At 34.9% G+C, this 17,830-nt stretch overlaps 1 protein-coding gene across 1 annotated transcript in view; it reads left to right on the forward strand.

Moving 5' to 3' along the window:
• Positions 1-16,572, forward strand: part of LOC127848568 (tyrosine 3-monooxygenase-like) — a 48,112-nt gene extending 31,540 nt beyond the window's left edge. The window contains exons 3-11 of the mRNA XM_052381100.1: positions 6,783-6,966; positions 9,673-9,761; positions 12,032-12,099; positions 12,814-12,864; positions 13,166-13,311; positions 13,918-14,053; positions 14,593-14,719; positions 15,226-15,455; positions 16,116-16,572. Coding sequence (XP_052237060.1) covers positions 6,783-6,966; positions 9,673-9,761; positions 12,032-12,099; positions 12,814-12,864; positions 13,166-13,311; positions 13,918-14,053; positions 14,593-14,719; positions 15,226-15,455; positions 16,116-16,272 — 1,188 coding nt within the window. The 3' untranslated portion in view covers positions 16,273-16,572. The remainder of the gene's footprint in view (positions 1-6,782; positions 6,967-9,672; positions 9,762-12,031; positions 12,100-12,813; positions 12,865-13,165; positions 13,312-13,917; positions 14,054-14,592; positions 14,720-15,225; positions 15,456-16,115) is intronic.
• The last annotated feature ends 1,258 nt before the right edge of the window (positions 16,573-17,830 follow it).

Here is a 17,830-nt window from a genome sequence, read left to right on the forward strand (position 1 = left end):
AGACAACACATTGATACAAAGTCATGCAAACAGTTTAACAATGGCAATCTTATTTTCAATTAGGCCCTCAAACAACTGTGGTATGTATAATGCATTTCTACATTATAATGCAAACTTGTAGACTTTGACGGACATAAGAGTACTGTAACAGTGTAATAGAAGTGTCATAAAAAGCAAGTATATTATATGACTTCTCTTATATTTTTAATTTCTCTTCCAAAATTGAAATGGTCTCAAGGAACAAATAATTATTACAGGAAGTATTTAAGAATATAAATGTATTGTTGATTACATTTTCCCATATGCACACACTCTAACGCACGCACGCACACACACACGCACACACCTATACACACACACACACACACACTTATACAATTACCACATCTTAATTAACACGACCAATAACAATAAAAAAAAGTTAACAAAAACAGCCGCGTACATTATTGTACAAAGTCAGAGTTTAAAAACGTGGAATACATTATTCTTGAAATAGTTTACGATTGAAAGAAGTGGCTGATATACACGAATATTATAATAACAAAACAAAAAATTACCAGTGTTGTTCACAATAGGATATGAAATTACACAACTGTTATGAAGAATAGCCTGCACCTCCTTGCTATATAAATAGTTTGAAAACGCAATATGTATATTTGTTTGCAGAAATTAAATCTACAGTAATCATTACGACACTTATGGAGGAGTATTTGACTTTTGAATAAGAAGAAAACAGAAAAATGTTACTACGCGTGAGACTCATTTTGCGCCTCAAAGAGGAAATATTTCTTAAGCCTATGTTTGAAAGTGGTGAGAGTGAGAGATTGGCGAATACTAACCGGTATGTGGTTCCATATTTCCATACCAGAGTAACTGAACGACTTTTTTTAAAAGGTTTGAGTGAGGTGTTTTAAGCGTCAAATCATTGTTTGATATCGATCTTAAATTGTAATTATTGTTTTCACCAGTTTTATCAAGTCGTCAATATATGTGGACGTTAAATTATGAAGAGATTTGTAAATAATTATACATGTGAAATATTTACATCTGTTTTCAAAAGAAAGCCATTGTATTTTTTGTGATAAATCATAATCATTTATATTTAAGTCATTACGTAATATTACTCTTAAAGACCTTCTTTGCAGTTTTGATAGTCTGTTTATGTCTCTAGTATTTGCATTTTGCCATGTGACACATCCATAATCAATAATTGGTGTTACATACGCATTATAGAACATAATTTTCATCTCAGGTATTAGAAAATATTGTATACGCCTGAACAGTGATAATTTCGAAACAAGTTTTGAACAAGTTATATCAACATGGGCCTTCCAATTTAAATGTTTTTCAATATGGATACCTAGAAGTTTTTGGGTTGCAACATGTTTTATTTTTGAGTTATTTACAAACAAATTTAGATCTTCTGAATGTTTAAGTTTTTGGCGTGATCCTATAGTCATGCAAGTAGTTTTATCTGGGTTGACTGCCATATTATTTATCATGCACAACTATTAGTTAGTGTTTTTCCCAGGAGGGCAAAGGGGCATGGCGCAGTACAAAAAGGGCATTTTAACGCCAAAGAACACTTCATACGGCCCAATGTAAACTACCGGTCTTAATATCTAAATCAGTGTACACGTCTAATTAAATCGTAACTATGCGATCGTTTCGGACGCTATATTCGTGACAAAACACGTCTACCATACGCAAGTTATTACACATTTTTGAATATACATGACACATGGTCATTTATTTTTGTATTTATGCAACACACAATTAATTCCCAATCAAACTTAGACCTCCAATACAGTACCCACCTTAATATTTATTAAATGTTAATTTTTAGGATTTAAATGATGCACACGCTGGACCATTAAAAACTGACGTTGTTTGGGGTAATCTTGTTTGATGGTACAAATAGATGCGATATGAAAGCAAAAAATATTTGCTTTTATACTGATAGCACATTCTAGCTTTTAACAGACAACATGCAGGTCGGTTCATATTCTTTTCGCACACGAGATCTATGTTCACATGGCATCCGGTATGACATCGCTAAATTAGTTTTATTAATTGCAATTTTTACAATAATCAATGGGACTGAATTCGATAAACTGCCACATCAATGGATATTTTATGAATCGCAGCTGCGCCCTGCCTTTGTCACATTGCACGGCCAACGGAAGCAACAGTGTTTTAATGCCTTCAGAAAGGTTGTAAATCTCATGTTCAACCTTTCCTCCCTGGTGTTCGCCTATGTTAAAGAACGTCGTGTAAGCACTTTGTTAACTTTATGATCATAGAGAATACAAGTCGTATCAAAAAGTGCTTGTAATTAATAGCAGTCCAGATTAACATCACGGATTGATGATTGAATGAAAATCATACTCTTACATTGTTATATTTTTAATCAGTGGGATTGTTGGGGAAACGTTTAATTTTAAATTAAGTGTATTAAAACGTATTAAAAGAAATGAACCACCTCATGCGCAATTAGGTCTAAATTCGGCCAGCGTAGCTCCAGACCAGCCTGTGCCTCTGCGGAGATACCCTGTCAGATAATAAAACTAAGAAATATATAGCGAGCATGGTAGCCGCTGTGCGGGCGGGTCTGGATGTACGCAGGACGCAAATGTCATAAAGCACGACGCGACTCAAATAATAAAACAAACATGTTCCGTTTACAATGATGCATCTGAAGCCCAGGAAGCATCAATTGATTGGAAAACAACTGCACCGAAGACCCCATGCCTCATGATTTTCGCATGAGAGTTTAAATAGGGAAGCGGACAATTACAACGAGCGAGGCATGGTATTGTAATGCGCATGGGGGCTTAGAGGGTTAGGGTTAGTGTTAGGGGTCGGGTGAGGGTTAGGATTAGCCTTAACCCATACCTTAACCCTAACCCGACCCCTAACACTAACACTATATTAAATATTGAGCATCTCAAGTAATTCAATAAAAACTACGACAGAGCCTTAATGATACTTTAAACAATTGTAAGAAACCTAACAGTAACTAGAAAACTGGTAAATTAATCACATTTGATTAATTTCAAATATCAATGACCAATGGCAAGCAAATGAGATTTATTAACACAGTACATTTCGAAATTTAAGTCTTAAAGATCTAATATTACAAGAATGATGGCAATACGTTGATTTTGCATTATGTTTGAAATTGAATATGTTTTAAAATAAAAACATAAATTTCTTTAAAAGCATTTACGACAGCAAGCAATATTGCTTCAATTAATGTTCGTCAAAGTAAACAGTACACGGCGATTTCTACAATACGAATTTGTGCTTTTGATGTTTATCCACAAATAGTTAAAATTGACTTTGATTTGATAAAAATGCTGGAAATAAATGACAATTTTTGTTTTAGCGGCTATATCAAAAATGTATCACGGTATTCCCAAGTCTGTCATATTGTAGAATCGTTAGATGGATATGATAACCAAGAACAGCAATTAGACATTAATTAGACTCGTCCAAATGATATACTTGATTTCGTTTGTGAATAATTAATACAAACCGAAAAGACAAATGTTAAAATGGTGTGTTAATGTTATCATATAATTCATTCATATGTAGTATTTAATGACTTTTTACAACACGTATTCTTGTTTATCATTCAAAGTCCTTTACTGAAATTGAACAATTCATATTTATTCTTATTCGAGTTTGCTTTTGTGATTGTGGATATGAATATTATGCAGAAACTATACAGCTGTTATAAGATATAATAATACATATAATATCAGTATTAGTATTTGCGCATATACTAACTTTAAACTTTTGCCTTTATATAATCCATTGTATTGCGTTCAATCGTTTGTTATGTATTGCTAACTGCTCTGACGAGTTTTCATGATATACTAGCTATATTTAATTATTATTAATTCATTGCGTAATATAGCAAATAACAAAACTCCAGATAGTATATCAGGGGAGCCATTCTTGTTCTTACCCACTAATATTACATCTAAACACGATTTATACACGATCAGGACTGGGGTCGATACCATGGAACGGTATATGCAAAGAAATGGGGGGAAAGGGGGGATTACCCGGTTTTAGGGCGAGCCGAACCTCACACTTACCCCCGCATTAAGCAGAAACCAAACACGCGTAAACAATGATAGCAATCACTTGTAATCAAATGCAAAAAGAAAAGAAAAGCAGAATGCATGGCCCTTCCTGTTTGTTATTGTATTTTGTATTGAAATAAATTGTTTATACATGTAGTGACATTATTTTACAGAGAAGAATGTGTTTTAAGATAAGTAAATTTTATATCTTAATAAACACGTTTGCTCTGGTGTTCTCTGAAGTTTTAGTGGATATCGCTGTAGCGTAAATGCATTTATAGTTTGATCAATAATCCTTTGATATAAATTATAATGGCTATGATAATTTGCCACCCCTTGAACAAGTTGATGCTCTCGCCAAGCGTTAATTAAAAAAAAATCAAATCATGTTTAATTTACATACTGTCAATGTCAAATCTCTTCGACGAAAGCATTTTTTATTAAGTCATCTGGAAAATTATTCCATTGCTCTCAACAGGTCTTCAACTAACTTCATCGGCTCGTGAATATTGAATTAACCTCGGGGATTTGAAACATACGTTGTCATTTGCAAGGTTATAATTTATTATTGTATTTGCAATTTAAATAGATTTAGTGCTCCATCAACAAATTGATCGGATTGTTACCTTTTTTTGCATGCGGTGACGTTACCTGACGTCATGCAAGCCTTTTTATGGCAAAATCACGACTGTCACGTTTTTTTAAAGCAATGCTATATATAAGGTTAACGTTTATTTACACTGTTGAACTGTTGACCTTCTTTGAAGTATGGCGCGCTTTATAACTGATGAAATCCTTCATTATTTTACATGTTATGATTTTTTATCCGTAGTGTGATGGCAATTTTACACTTTCCTTAAATAAAAGATTAGTAAATGGTAACAGATATTTCGCCCCCGGTAATGTTTTTATCGATTTTCATTATTTATTTATTTATTTATTTATTTATTTATTTATTGTAATTAATCTTACAAATTGACATTTTATATAAGGACAGGCTGGCATCCACAATCAAGTATGTTAATTGAAATAAAAAGTGGCAAATAACGTATTCTTATTGTAAGATATGTCTAATTTAAAAAATGTCAATTGTCTAAAAAAACAAGCCATAAGGGTTGAACGTTGAATGAAATATTTAACTCTTGCATTATATTTCTTAAAATATATATAGGAATATTGTCATGCGTACCTATGAATAAACAACCCTTTATTAATTTTGAATGCGAATCGGAGTAACAGGCAAGGTAATCGAAACCTGAATACTCTATCGTGATTGAAATGAGTCCATAATTAGAACGTTATAAGCTGCATGTTCACGTTTCAAACCATGGTTTATTCATAATTAACTTTCGGAAATGGTTTACTACAATAACTGTGCATTGTTAAATTAATATGTTATATGGAGTTACTGATCTAATTACTTCACTCCGAATTCAGACAAATGCGCGTACCATTTAAAATTAGCCAGAACTTTTAACTTTTATGTAGACTGATCCAACCAAACTGAAAATGAGAGGAAAGAGAAGCGAAAACATTAAATAATTTGATGAAAGCGGGTTTTGAGTGAATAAAGGAACCGTTATAGTGATGTGTTTGTAAAAACGACATTATTAAACGTATTGATTAGCTGTTATTGTTGAAACAAAAATGAGACAGAAGCAATATTTAAAAAAATGCATTATATAATATAATATGAAATCTTAAACTATAAGGTTAATGTATAATGTAATTAAATAAGTTGATGGCTCCATGAAACAACGGGAAGCAAAGGAACCCTACTAGCCTAGCTATCGTTCCAATCCTATAAAATATTATTTAGATGCGTTTATTTATGTTGTAAAACACTTTGTTGAATAAATATGTTTAAACCAAACAACGGGACCTTGGCGTCCTGACATTTATAACATAGTTGGAATTTACAACTCGTAGCGTAGCTGATTTTCATCACATAATTTGAACAATATTTGTAGACGACCAATATATAATGTGAGAATGAAATATGCGATCCATAAAACCATTGGGCTTTGAAGTTGACGGGAGCAGTAAAAGTCAGTTTGCTATTTTAGTCTAAACTAATCATTAACTCCCACCCCTAAACTATAATTAGAACAATCTGTGTTGAGTAAAACTCTTGGATGTAAAATATCGAATATTCAACCCCCGTGCATGGCCGGAGAGATTTTTTTTAATCATTTCGATAAAAAACGATAACTACGCGGTAAACAACATAAATTTATGTAAACCGTTACTTTTTTTTTAAAGCGTATCTGTCTAAAAAACATTGGATATTAAGGTGTTATGATTTGTTGATGTTTTTTCGTTATTACTCTATTGTTAACTAAGTTTGATGTCTTTCAAAGACATTTTGTGCATGTGTTTAATTAACATTTAGTAAGATTAATTTAAATGCATAACATGGTAATATATTCAGATTGAGTTGAAACATGTTACCATGCTTTTACAATGACCATGTGTTATGATATGAACATTGTCATTTAAGTATGCAATATCTTGTGATTATGCAGTGCACACCGATTTCGATCGAGGTTGGAGACCTTAACTAATAAAGCAGATGAAAAAATATCTGTGTTTGCAATTATGTTTGATTTGTTTTTAAATTAACACGTAATGGATAAACGAATGTCAAAAACATGTGGTTACTGAACTAGTTAACACGAATCTTTGCAGACATCCAAGGTGTCTATTGACCACATTGAGTCCCGCCAAAGCAGGCGAGTGGGCAGCAAACATGAAGTGCTGGTGGAGTGCAACGGCGCTAAGGACACCGTCACCGCCGTCATGAACACCATACGTCAGAACAACGTCGTATCCGACGTCTGGTGCCAGAGCGAGCGCCTCATCTCCAGGCATGGTAATATCAGATATAGTGGTTGAAATTAGTGAAAGTCGATAAGTTTTGCGCTGATACAGCATGACAGCGCTTACCCAAACGCATGATTGTTGGTGATACGATATGCACAGTCATACATACAAGTTAGCCGACATTGGCGGACCGATGGACGGCCACACAGAAAGACATACATGTAAGCAGACTTGGGCGGACCGACGGACGGACACACAGGAAGACATACATGTAAGCCGATATGGGCGGACCGATGGACGGCCACACAGACAGACATACATGTAAGCCGACATGGGCGGACCGATGGACGGCCACAAAGACATACATACACATAGGTAGACTTGGGCGGACCGAAGGACGGACACACAGACGGACACAGACAAACTAACCGACAGATGTATAGACAGCTAGACAGACATACAGAATACAGAAAGAAACTCTGACAGACACACAGAAAGACAGAAACACATACAGACGAGGCAGTGAAAACCGAGCTGAATTTCATATTGTATACAATGTCGGAATATCCATGCCTTCGCTAGTTTTTATTTAAGACAATAGGAACAATGCCTTTACAACACAAGACGATGCGTGCGACACGACGTTAAACAGAATGAAGGTACACTCATCACCTATGAACAGTCACTGTATAGCTTTGGGGTTTAAAAGGGCTCGCAAATTGTCACTCAAACTTTATAAAATATGTATAAACAATTTGCTATATTTTTTTTCATTAAAAATCAACAACACATAAACCGGTATCTTTACCATTTAGATATATATCGGGGTACTCTAAACCTACTCAATGACGCTTATGTAACAAAATTTTAAAGTTATGTTGCAACTTATATGTAAATGATTGCTTGGAAAACACTGTCGGTGGATTTGTTTTAAACGATGAATTCGTATCATGGGTAAATGTAGCACATTGGGAATCAACTAAAGTGCTTTTCATCATCAAAGAGACACAACGTGTTCTTGGTTGTGATAGTCACTATAATAGCTACTCTTACACGAACAGGTTACTTTAACATTTATTTCATATTTTCTTCTTTTCAAGTTGACTTCATAAACATGTTCATATAATCACGTGTATATAGTCTTAAATAGATAATAACACAATCGCTTAATATTTTATTATAAATGGTTCTCGCATCCACCAATGTGTACGAAACCCGCAATATGTTGTTATAATTACATTCAACATATGATGTGTAAATAATTGATGGGCTCTATTTTGAATTTGCAATTTCAGACTTACGTGTAACATAAAACGACAACTAACGTGAAGTAAGACAGATTATGTCTATCCTTTCTATGGAACCTCAACAATCTCATTGCGTGACTCTCGGCATATGTACCTCTAATGTTGCGCAATCGATTAATGGCCATATTATCGCGTCAGTGATCAAACAACAACTTCGTAACCTCATTGTATACGCAATTAAGTGTTAAGCATCATATATTTTCACGTTGTGCAAAGTAAATGACTTTATAATTATAATAGCTTCTATCAAGTTTAATGTATACACGCATGTTTTATTTTAGAGCGAGTTAGCCGACCATTGTTTACTGTATATCAACGTATTTCATCCTATATATTTAAAGACTTGTTCACGCATTATGTAATATGTTATAAAATGCCACTTTCTTACTTCAACATGTTTTACTTTAATGAAAAAACAGTACTTAGTTGTGTGTGCATACACACTATACTTTATGTCAACGATCAACGGATTGCTAGTTATTTAACGGACAATAAAAATCAATAAAAACGTTCAAAATTATTCAGTCATTTCGCGTTATAATCGCCTTCTATATTGTAAAGGTCACCTTTTTGTTTGGTTTTGTGCCTGTTGTGTTGTGCTCGTATTCCTTTATAAACAATATTATTACATTAAGAGGTCAGTAACACATACTCGGAAAACTGCCAGTTTAATTTTTAATTTATGTTAAGTATTCCATTATGCGGATAATCTCGGCTGAAGGATCAACAGCTGTTTCTGACTGCGTAATATTTCAAATAGGAAACTGTAATTGTCACATGGAGTTATTGACTATGAGTCTTAGGTTGCAGGGTTTATACTAGAGCTTTATGTGTTTTGGACCCCTGGTCATCACATAGCTCATAAAGGAAGCCAAGACGTGAGTTGTTCTTTAACAGTTAGTGCGTCCGATCAGAATTTGTATGTTACTTCAACACATTAAGTTTGGACGCATAAACTGTGTAAGCAATAGTTGAAAGTAATTTATATTGGCAACATATATGAACTAATTAGTAACAGTGGTTTATGAAAGAGATTTTTACATCTGATGTTTTTATACAAGTTTTAGCGAATAACAAATATTAAGATGTATTTCCCAACTCATGTATATACGTACGTGTGCGTGTTTGCTTTATTCTCCGGGTTTGGTGCGCCACATTTGTTGTTGACGGAATCGCGTTACTAATGAAACCGGGCGAAAACAAAATTTTGCAAACAGTTTGTTTAGAAGTAAAAAAATAACTGAAAATGCGCTGATGTTTATATAACAAATATATGCTAGACACTTCTTTATAAAGTGTTAATTATTTTTTTGTATCTACTGTTTTGGTTCATAAAAAAGAAATTCGTTTCTATAGGCATGGTATGCATCATAGTTTGCGCTCCTTAACTGTGTACCTTGTATTGATTCCAAGCTGTGTACATATTTTATCTCACATCTCTATTATAGAGGTCTGGTTTCCGCGTCACATTTCTGAGCTCGACAACTGCACGCATGTAATCACCAAGTTCGAGCCTGAACTGGACTGTGACCATCCGGTAGGTGCTGCCTTAGTTTCCTTGTCCCGAGGGCTTTGTATGCAATATTTAGCAACACGCATTAGGATCACGTTTTAGCTTATTTCCAATGGTTGATTGAAACATAAAAAATGTTTAAGCTAAATGAGATGAACACGGTTTCAAAACGCAATCACCCTTATAATATGCAGCATAACGCCGAAAAAGCATAGTTACCCGTTCATGTTCAAGGCGCAACGAATACCGACAAAAAACACAAGCAATCGTCGATGAGAAATGGCAGAGCTGTGTCTTTTTAACGCATATAGAGTACACACATTACTAACTGATTATAAGTAAAGACAGACACGGGGAATACGAATGTAGTCAATTATATTCATGATGACGTAGATGAGGAGGAGGAGGAAAAATTATAGACGGCGTTGCTATAATTATTTCTTGCTCTTATACTGATATATATGTGTCTTGTTCTGAGAAAGCTGGGCTTAATTCATGTGCGTAGAGTGTCGTCCCAGAAGAGCCTGTGCAGTCCGCACAGGCTCATCAGGGACGACACTTTCCGCCTTAACTTGATTTTCGGTAAGGAGGGACTTCATTGAAACTAAAAATACCATTAAAGCGGAAAGCGGACTGCACAGGCTAATCTGGGATGACACTTTACGCACATGAATTAAGCCCAGTTTTCTCAGAACACGACACAACTTATATTGGTTTTCACAAGTATGTGTAAACTCGTATAAGTAAATCACAACAAGAGATCACATGCTAAGCATGCGTAAGTATTTACCAAACTGTAAAACTCTTTGACATCATCTAAATGGCGCACACTTACTTTTATTTAATTTTAGTTATTTCGGGCTAAATGAGATTAAAGCAATTTCAAAATACAAAACTTAGTATATATATATATATATATATATATATATATATATATATATATATATATATATATATATATATATATATATATATATATTTAATTATATCTTTATTGACATCGTTTTTGCGACGGTTGTATGCCTTTATGTCTTTTTCTTATTAACGTGGTCCCGTGAATGCATTGAACAACACTGCATAAAAACGTGTGCTCGCGTTTATGAGGTGACCTGGATAAGCGGAGTTACCTATCACTTCACCATTTGCAAAAGTTATATTCTATCCAGGGTTGCACACTTTGGTACAAAGGGTCCGCCGCCATTCTTATTAACTCTAACCCGCCTTTCATTGAGTGAAATGTGTGATTGTTACTTCTTGTCGATACATCGGGAAATCTCCATTCATAAAACTCAGTTTGCGTTGCTGCCCATAATTGTTTAACGCCTATGGTGTATTGATGGGCCAGATTTGCTATTATCGGCATGCGCGAAATTACGAACACTTTTTCATTGCTAACGTCTGAAATTTAAATGGAAAAGCTTTTAGCCTTCAATTAGCCACTCCCGTCTTTTGTCAAACCCAAAATAAAAATGTGTTTCCAGATTTTAGATTCTCGTTTGTTTTTCGACAGAAACCGGGAATGGTCTGGGATCCATAGATAAAACCTATCTGCCGAGAATGGCGTATATTCAACACCATAGGGTAGAAACTGACTGATATTTTAGGAGACTGTTTTAAGAGTGATATAATAATCGTCAATTCTCATTCGCTTGTTGTTTGTTGTTCTTTTAAATTGTATACACAAGTTTGAAATTGACTAAATACCTAAATCGCTTTTGTATACATACACGGGTTATCCTACTGGTATGCCAAACTACATGTTGTTATTGATTAATTATGCACAACTTCCACACTCTTTGATGACTGAGCACTTATGAACGTCGTTTAACGTGCTATATAGAGAATAACAGGTTACTGTCCCATTGTTTTGTAATATATCAGGCGAGGCTTAGAATAATATAACGGCGAGGCTTGCCTATGTAAGTTCTTGGTATCAAATTGTTTGTTTTGTTAAACCTGATTCATGTTGATAGAAATAGTTGACTTTATTGCAAATTCCACGTAACTCCAAACATAGACTGATATAAGAACTTCCTGTTGACTATAATATAAAAAATATATCAGGCAACGTTATATCAGGCAAATATCAATGCGGTGGTATGATAAAAGGCTGTGAAATATGATTGTACTAGGATAATTATATCGACTGTACGAGAAAGGCGGAGAACAAAGTAATGTTAGGTTAAGCAAAAACATTTCGACATGTAATTATAACATTTCTCGATTTAAACTAATTTAAACGTTACTATTAATACTATAATTATTATAATGCTTTAATTTGTATTTTATTTTAGGGATTCACGGACAAGGACTACCGACACCGACGAAAACAGATCGCCGACGTTGCTTTCGAATACAGATAGTAAGGGACTGATTTAAGGACAAATGCTTGTTATTGCATGTTACTTCATATTAAGTAATACAATTTGAAAAGTCGATATAAATGTAGAAATCATCAGTGTATATCTAACAAAATAATGTTTTTTAAAATTTTATATTGTGTAGTTGTATTTCTGATTCATTATAGTTACTTTTGATACGCATACATTAATTCCAAGGTAAAGAAAAGAAGAAAGGATATCTTATTATCAAATCATAATTTCTGATCAGTTACCTATAGCGTGAAAATTGTCTGTATAATACATGTCAGATAACGAAATAATCTTCAAAATGCACGTTAAAATATTATCAGGTTTTTAACACTGTCTAGTTCAAGTTCACGCCCGCTTGTACAACGTACAATTCATGTTAAACAACATATCTATAGATATGAGTCGTGCTCAATGAAAAGGGGGTTTAATGCATGTGCGTAAAGTGTCATCCCAGATTAGCCTGTGCAGTCCGCACAGGCTAATGAGGGACGACACTTTCTGCCTTAACTTGACTTTTGCTAAGAATAGACTTTCTTGTAACATTAAATATCATAAAAGTGGAAAGTATCGACCTTCATAAGCCTGTGCGGACTGTACAGGCTAATATGGGACGACACTTTGCGCACATGCATTAAACCTCTTTTTCACAGCACACGACCCATATGTATTGATGTCAATATCTCACTAGCTTTGTACCGTTCTAGTGGTCAGACGATCCCCCGAGTTCAGTATGCTGAGTCCGAGACGAAAGCTTGGTAAGTATTAAAACAAATTAACTTTCATCTCGCACCAAAATGTACTGCTGCCCATTTTCATGCACATTAATAAGTTTTTAATTCATTAAGAACGGTTAATTGTTAAACAGTTTACAATATGAACTATTGTATATGTTAAGATAATGCTTTAAATCACAGGTTTTTTTGAGTAACCTCAATATCGTCGAACGGTCCTCCAAACATCACGCAAAAGGACTCGGGCTACTAATTTAAAGGGAGATGATTCAAAATCATCACACATTTTCACTTTCTAACAAGCATTGTCTCCCTTACTACACAGGACACACATCTATGAGCGTCTGAAGACCCTGATGCCGAAGTACGCATGTCAGGAATACCTGACAGCGTTCCAACTGCTGGAAAAGGAGGGACTATACACTGCACATAATATTCCACAACTGGAGGACGTTTCTAACTTCCTTAAGAGTACGTTAAAATATCGTGTTAAATCGTATGACTTTATTTAAAGACAATGTGTGTAATAGAGAATTCATGTATTCTAATATAAAAGTGTTTCGTTGTTGCATCAGATATATGCATTTTATAAGTTTTGATATGTGGCATTTCTGTAAATATTATCTGAAAATTAAGTACTTTTTCAAGTTTATATACATTAAAACACTTAAATGCATTTTTTGTTTTTTTATATGTTGATCTTAACCGAGATTAAAAACACATTGTTGCCGTTTACAAAACTTAAAGGAGACGCAATCATTACTTGCCACTGTCAAATAAGTTGAGGTAATATTTTCTAAACTGAGTCATGCATATTAAATAATGATGAATATGTTTTATGATTGAAGAATGATGAATGTTTAGTAGCTTCATCATCATGTACTGTAATGTTCAGACACTTTCCGCCCAAACTTGATTTTCGTATAGAAAAGACTTCATTAAAACATACAATTCCATAAAAGTGGAAATGTTCGTCCTGCTAAGCCTTTACGGACAGCACAGACTAATCTGTGATGGTATTTTAAACATTTAGCCGACTTTTAACTGAACGTGGCTCAATTATTTCAATTCCCAAAGGACGGACGGGGTTCCAGCTACGTCCGGTGTCTGGCCTGCTGTCCGCACGGGACTTCCTGGCCAGTCTCGCATTCCGGACGTTCCAGTGTACCCAGTACGTCCGCCACCCCTCCAAACCGGACCATTCACCGGAACCGTTAGTATTGCCTTCTTCGTTGTTTAGTCTTATTGCGTGCACACTGTAAAACGTATGCTTGGTATGGTGATTGATTTGTTTTGTGTTCGTTTTTTGGGAAAATGTCATTCATGTACTTCCTATAGAACTATAGTTTGACACAGTTTTGAAATATACTCTATTGGATACTCACACGAAACTATAAACCGCTCATCCACTTTTGTTTTATAAAATTTATCCACGATAAGAAACAGTAAATGCATGTTACTTCTGTAATTAATAATACTGTCCTTTCCCAATTATTTCTATTTGTTTGAGGTTTATAAGTCATTCTACGCATGAAGACATCCGCGGCCCTGTTCGTCCCTGATTACCCTGTGCGGACTGATCAGGCTAATATGGGGCAACACTTTACGCACATGCATTAGACTCCCTTTTACAAGAGATAGGTTCAAATTTAAATAATCATAGATGCCTCTGTAAGTATCATATTGAAAGATAAAATTGAAGGAGATCGCTTTCATACGCACGTAATTCAACACCCCAACTCTCTTTTCCAGAGACTGTATTCACGAGCTTTTGGGTCACGTGCCTATGCTGGCGGACCCCATGGTGGCCCAGTTTTCGCAGAATCTCGGGCTCGCAAGTCTCGGGGCGTCGGACGCCGACATCGAAAAGTTGGCGACGGTATGTTGACGTCAGTTTAAACGTTTTAATTAACGTACAGGTTTTTCATGCGTATAGAGTTTGCGCACGCGTGATTGTATACAGGAAAATCTTAAAATTATACTATCAAAAAAGGATTAAAACAGCTCAAACGACTGTAAGAAATGTTGTTTAAGGGTACATTAATTAATATGTGTAAGACAATTAGAATAAAAGTAGGTTCTCAGCATACTGAAATTGATATAATGACACACATAGTATAGATACGAGGAAGGCTCGACTACTGATTTACATCAGTTTTGTAGTGTGTTTATTGTCTAGCATCTGACCTCTTCCTTTAAATAAAAATGTATATGTCAACAAAATATATATCTCTAGGTTATTCCATATTGAAGATGTTTTCGAGTTTGGATTGTTTCACTTAGTTGATACATCGGTTTTTTTCGAGGGTAATATGTTACACACTACAATTTATAATAATACCTGGTATAAAATTTTATATTTTTGTAAATACTCATTTATCTCAGCTGTACTGGTTCACGGTCGAGTTTGGAATATGCAAGCAGAAGGGCGAACTGAAGGCCTATGGCGCCGGCATTTTGTCCTCATACGGGGAGTTGGCGCATGCGCTCTCAGACAAGCCGGAAAAGCGCCCGTTCGACCCAGACAAGACGGCCGTTCAAGCGTACACGGACGAAGACTTGCAGCCGTTGTATTTCGTTGCGGAGTCTTTTGAAGACATGATGAAAAAAATGAAGTAATTTGTTATTTTAAGATGGATTTATGAAAGAAAACGGCTTTAGATGCTTATTAAACTGTAGTGATGAAATATTAGCGGAATATATATTGGATTGTATGCAGGATTTCTAGCTGTATCTTTCAATCGCTAGACATTTGGTCAATATTTTAAGCAACCATGTTTTAATATAATCAAACGATTAAATCGGCAACGGATTCGAAGGCAAAACAATGCTTTCCTCAACTCTAATTCAGTTTTGCGTTTAGGATAAAATTGGCTAATTCATTTACTATCAGATAACCCTTTCTATTTCGAGGGTTAAGTATGAAAATATTATATCGGACATAAAATTATCACTGTATACTATTATTTTGCTTACTACCATCGATTTAAGTTTAATTTGTGTGCATAAATGACACGTATGATCCCCGTTCTGAGAAACGGGGTTTAATGAATTTGTGTAAAGTCTTGTACAAGATTAGCCTGTGTAGTCCGCACAGGATTATTAAGGAGACGACTCTTTATGTCTAGAAGGAATCTTCTTTAAGTAGAGACTTCCTTTGATTAAATTTCCATAAGAGCGGAAAGTGTCGTCCCTGATCAGCCTGACTGCTCACTTTACGAACATGAATTAAGCTCAGAACAAGGCTTATGTATATCATTTTTGTCCAACTCTAGGGCGTATGCGTCTCGGATCCGGCGCCCGTACGAGGTGAGGTACGACCCGTTCACCAGCTCCGTGGTGGTGCTGGACGACAAGCTGGCCATGAAGAAACTCACAGAGAATATAACCCTGGACGTCGAACAGCTGAACCGAGCCATGGCCGCGATATAGACCTTAATGTTTTAACGGAGCCATGGCCGCGATATAGACCTTAATGTTTTAACGGAGCCATGGCCGCGATATAGACTGAACTATTTCATCGAGCCATTGTCACAATATAGACTTACAAGTAAATATTTTACCAGAGCCATGGCCGCAATATTAACTTAAATATTTTATCCGAAACACGGTCAAAATAAGGATTTATATGTTTAAACCGATAAATATCCGAAAAATGGAGTGAATTGTTTTGACCTCACCATGGCCGTAATAAAGACTTAACTGTTTTAGGTGGACCATGGTCGAAATGAGGACTGATTTGTTCAAAACGATCTATTGTCCCTCAATTAATTGAACTGTTTTACCAAGCCATGGTCTTAATATAGACTAAACAGTTTTACCTGAGTTATGGTCGCAATAAAGCCTGATCTGGACTGTTTAAATTAAGTCATGGCTGTTAAATAGACTTAAATGTTTTAATGAGACACGGCCGCTTAATAGATTAAACTGTTTAAACTATAGCCGAAATGAAGACCGGCTTTATAACATCATTTACTAAGCCATTATCGTCATTCCAAGTTGAAAACCCTCAATCTTATTTTACCCATTTTATCATAAAAATTTTATTACAAAATTCAATATCATTAACCTAATTATTGATATTAAAGCAATACTTTATTTGGTTAATTATTATGTATGCATTCATGCTAGCAAATTGAGTGAAACAAGTTAAATAAAGAACATATAAGCACACTAGTGTTGTTATATCTCCTCATAAATCTAAAAATAATAATTATCATAATTTCTCAAAAAAGAACGACATAAGAAAAATACAAATATCTGGCACATACGAGTTCAGCTTCGCTTGCAAGGGTAACCACGTTTGAACAAATAAATATGCCATGACCATGCTTTAATTGAGAATTTTAGATGTTGCATAATGTTATTAACCATATCGTATTTACACTATCATAAACAGCATCAAAGTATAAATAACATGCAGCACATGAGTTGTAAACGAAAGCAGTCGGATCCGAAATAGATCATAATGATCAGTTCATGTTGCTAAGCATGGCATTGATATGAGAATAACATAGAGAGTAGTTTAATTGTGCAACCGCATGTTCAAATATGTGAAAATAATGCATAGTTCCTGATCAACTCATCAATAATTATGGTATGTCAATAATAGATTCTCAATGTTTTTCAACAATTCCACGATTAATACTATTTTTTTGTTTATTCGACAAGAATCATTCCACCAAAATGACCGAATAATTACACATAAAGGAGACGATTCCCGATACTACATTTACGCGAGCCAATAACAATATCCGACAAACCACTTAAACAGGTCTGTTTGAAGAACGCGCGAATAAATATTTCAAATATATGTACGGATAATTCGCGTGTGGCCGGTTGACTTATATGTTTTCATTTGCAAGTCCGTTTTGTATCTATAGATATATGATCATTCATATATAATAAAACGAAATAAGCATCGAAATATGGCGTAACACCCCGTAATCGATTTTCGCGTGAAGCAGAAACTGCGCAGAAAAAGACATCC

Source organism: Dreissena polymorpha, chromosome 10 (assembly GCF_020536995.1).
Source record: "Dreissena polymorpha isolate Duluth1 chromosome 10, UMN_Dpol_1.0, whole genome shotgun sequence".
NCBI lineage: Eukaryota > Metazoa > Mollusca > Bivalvia > Myida > Dreissenidae > Dreissena > Dreissena polymorpha.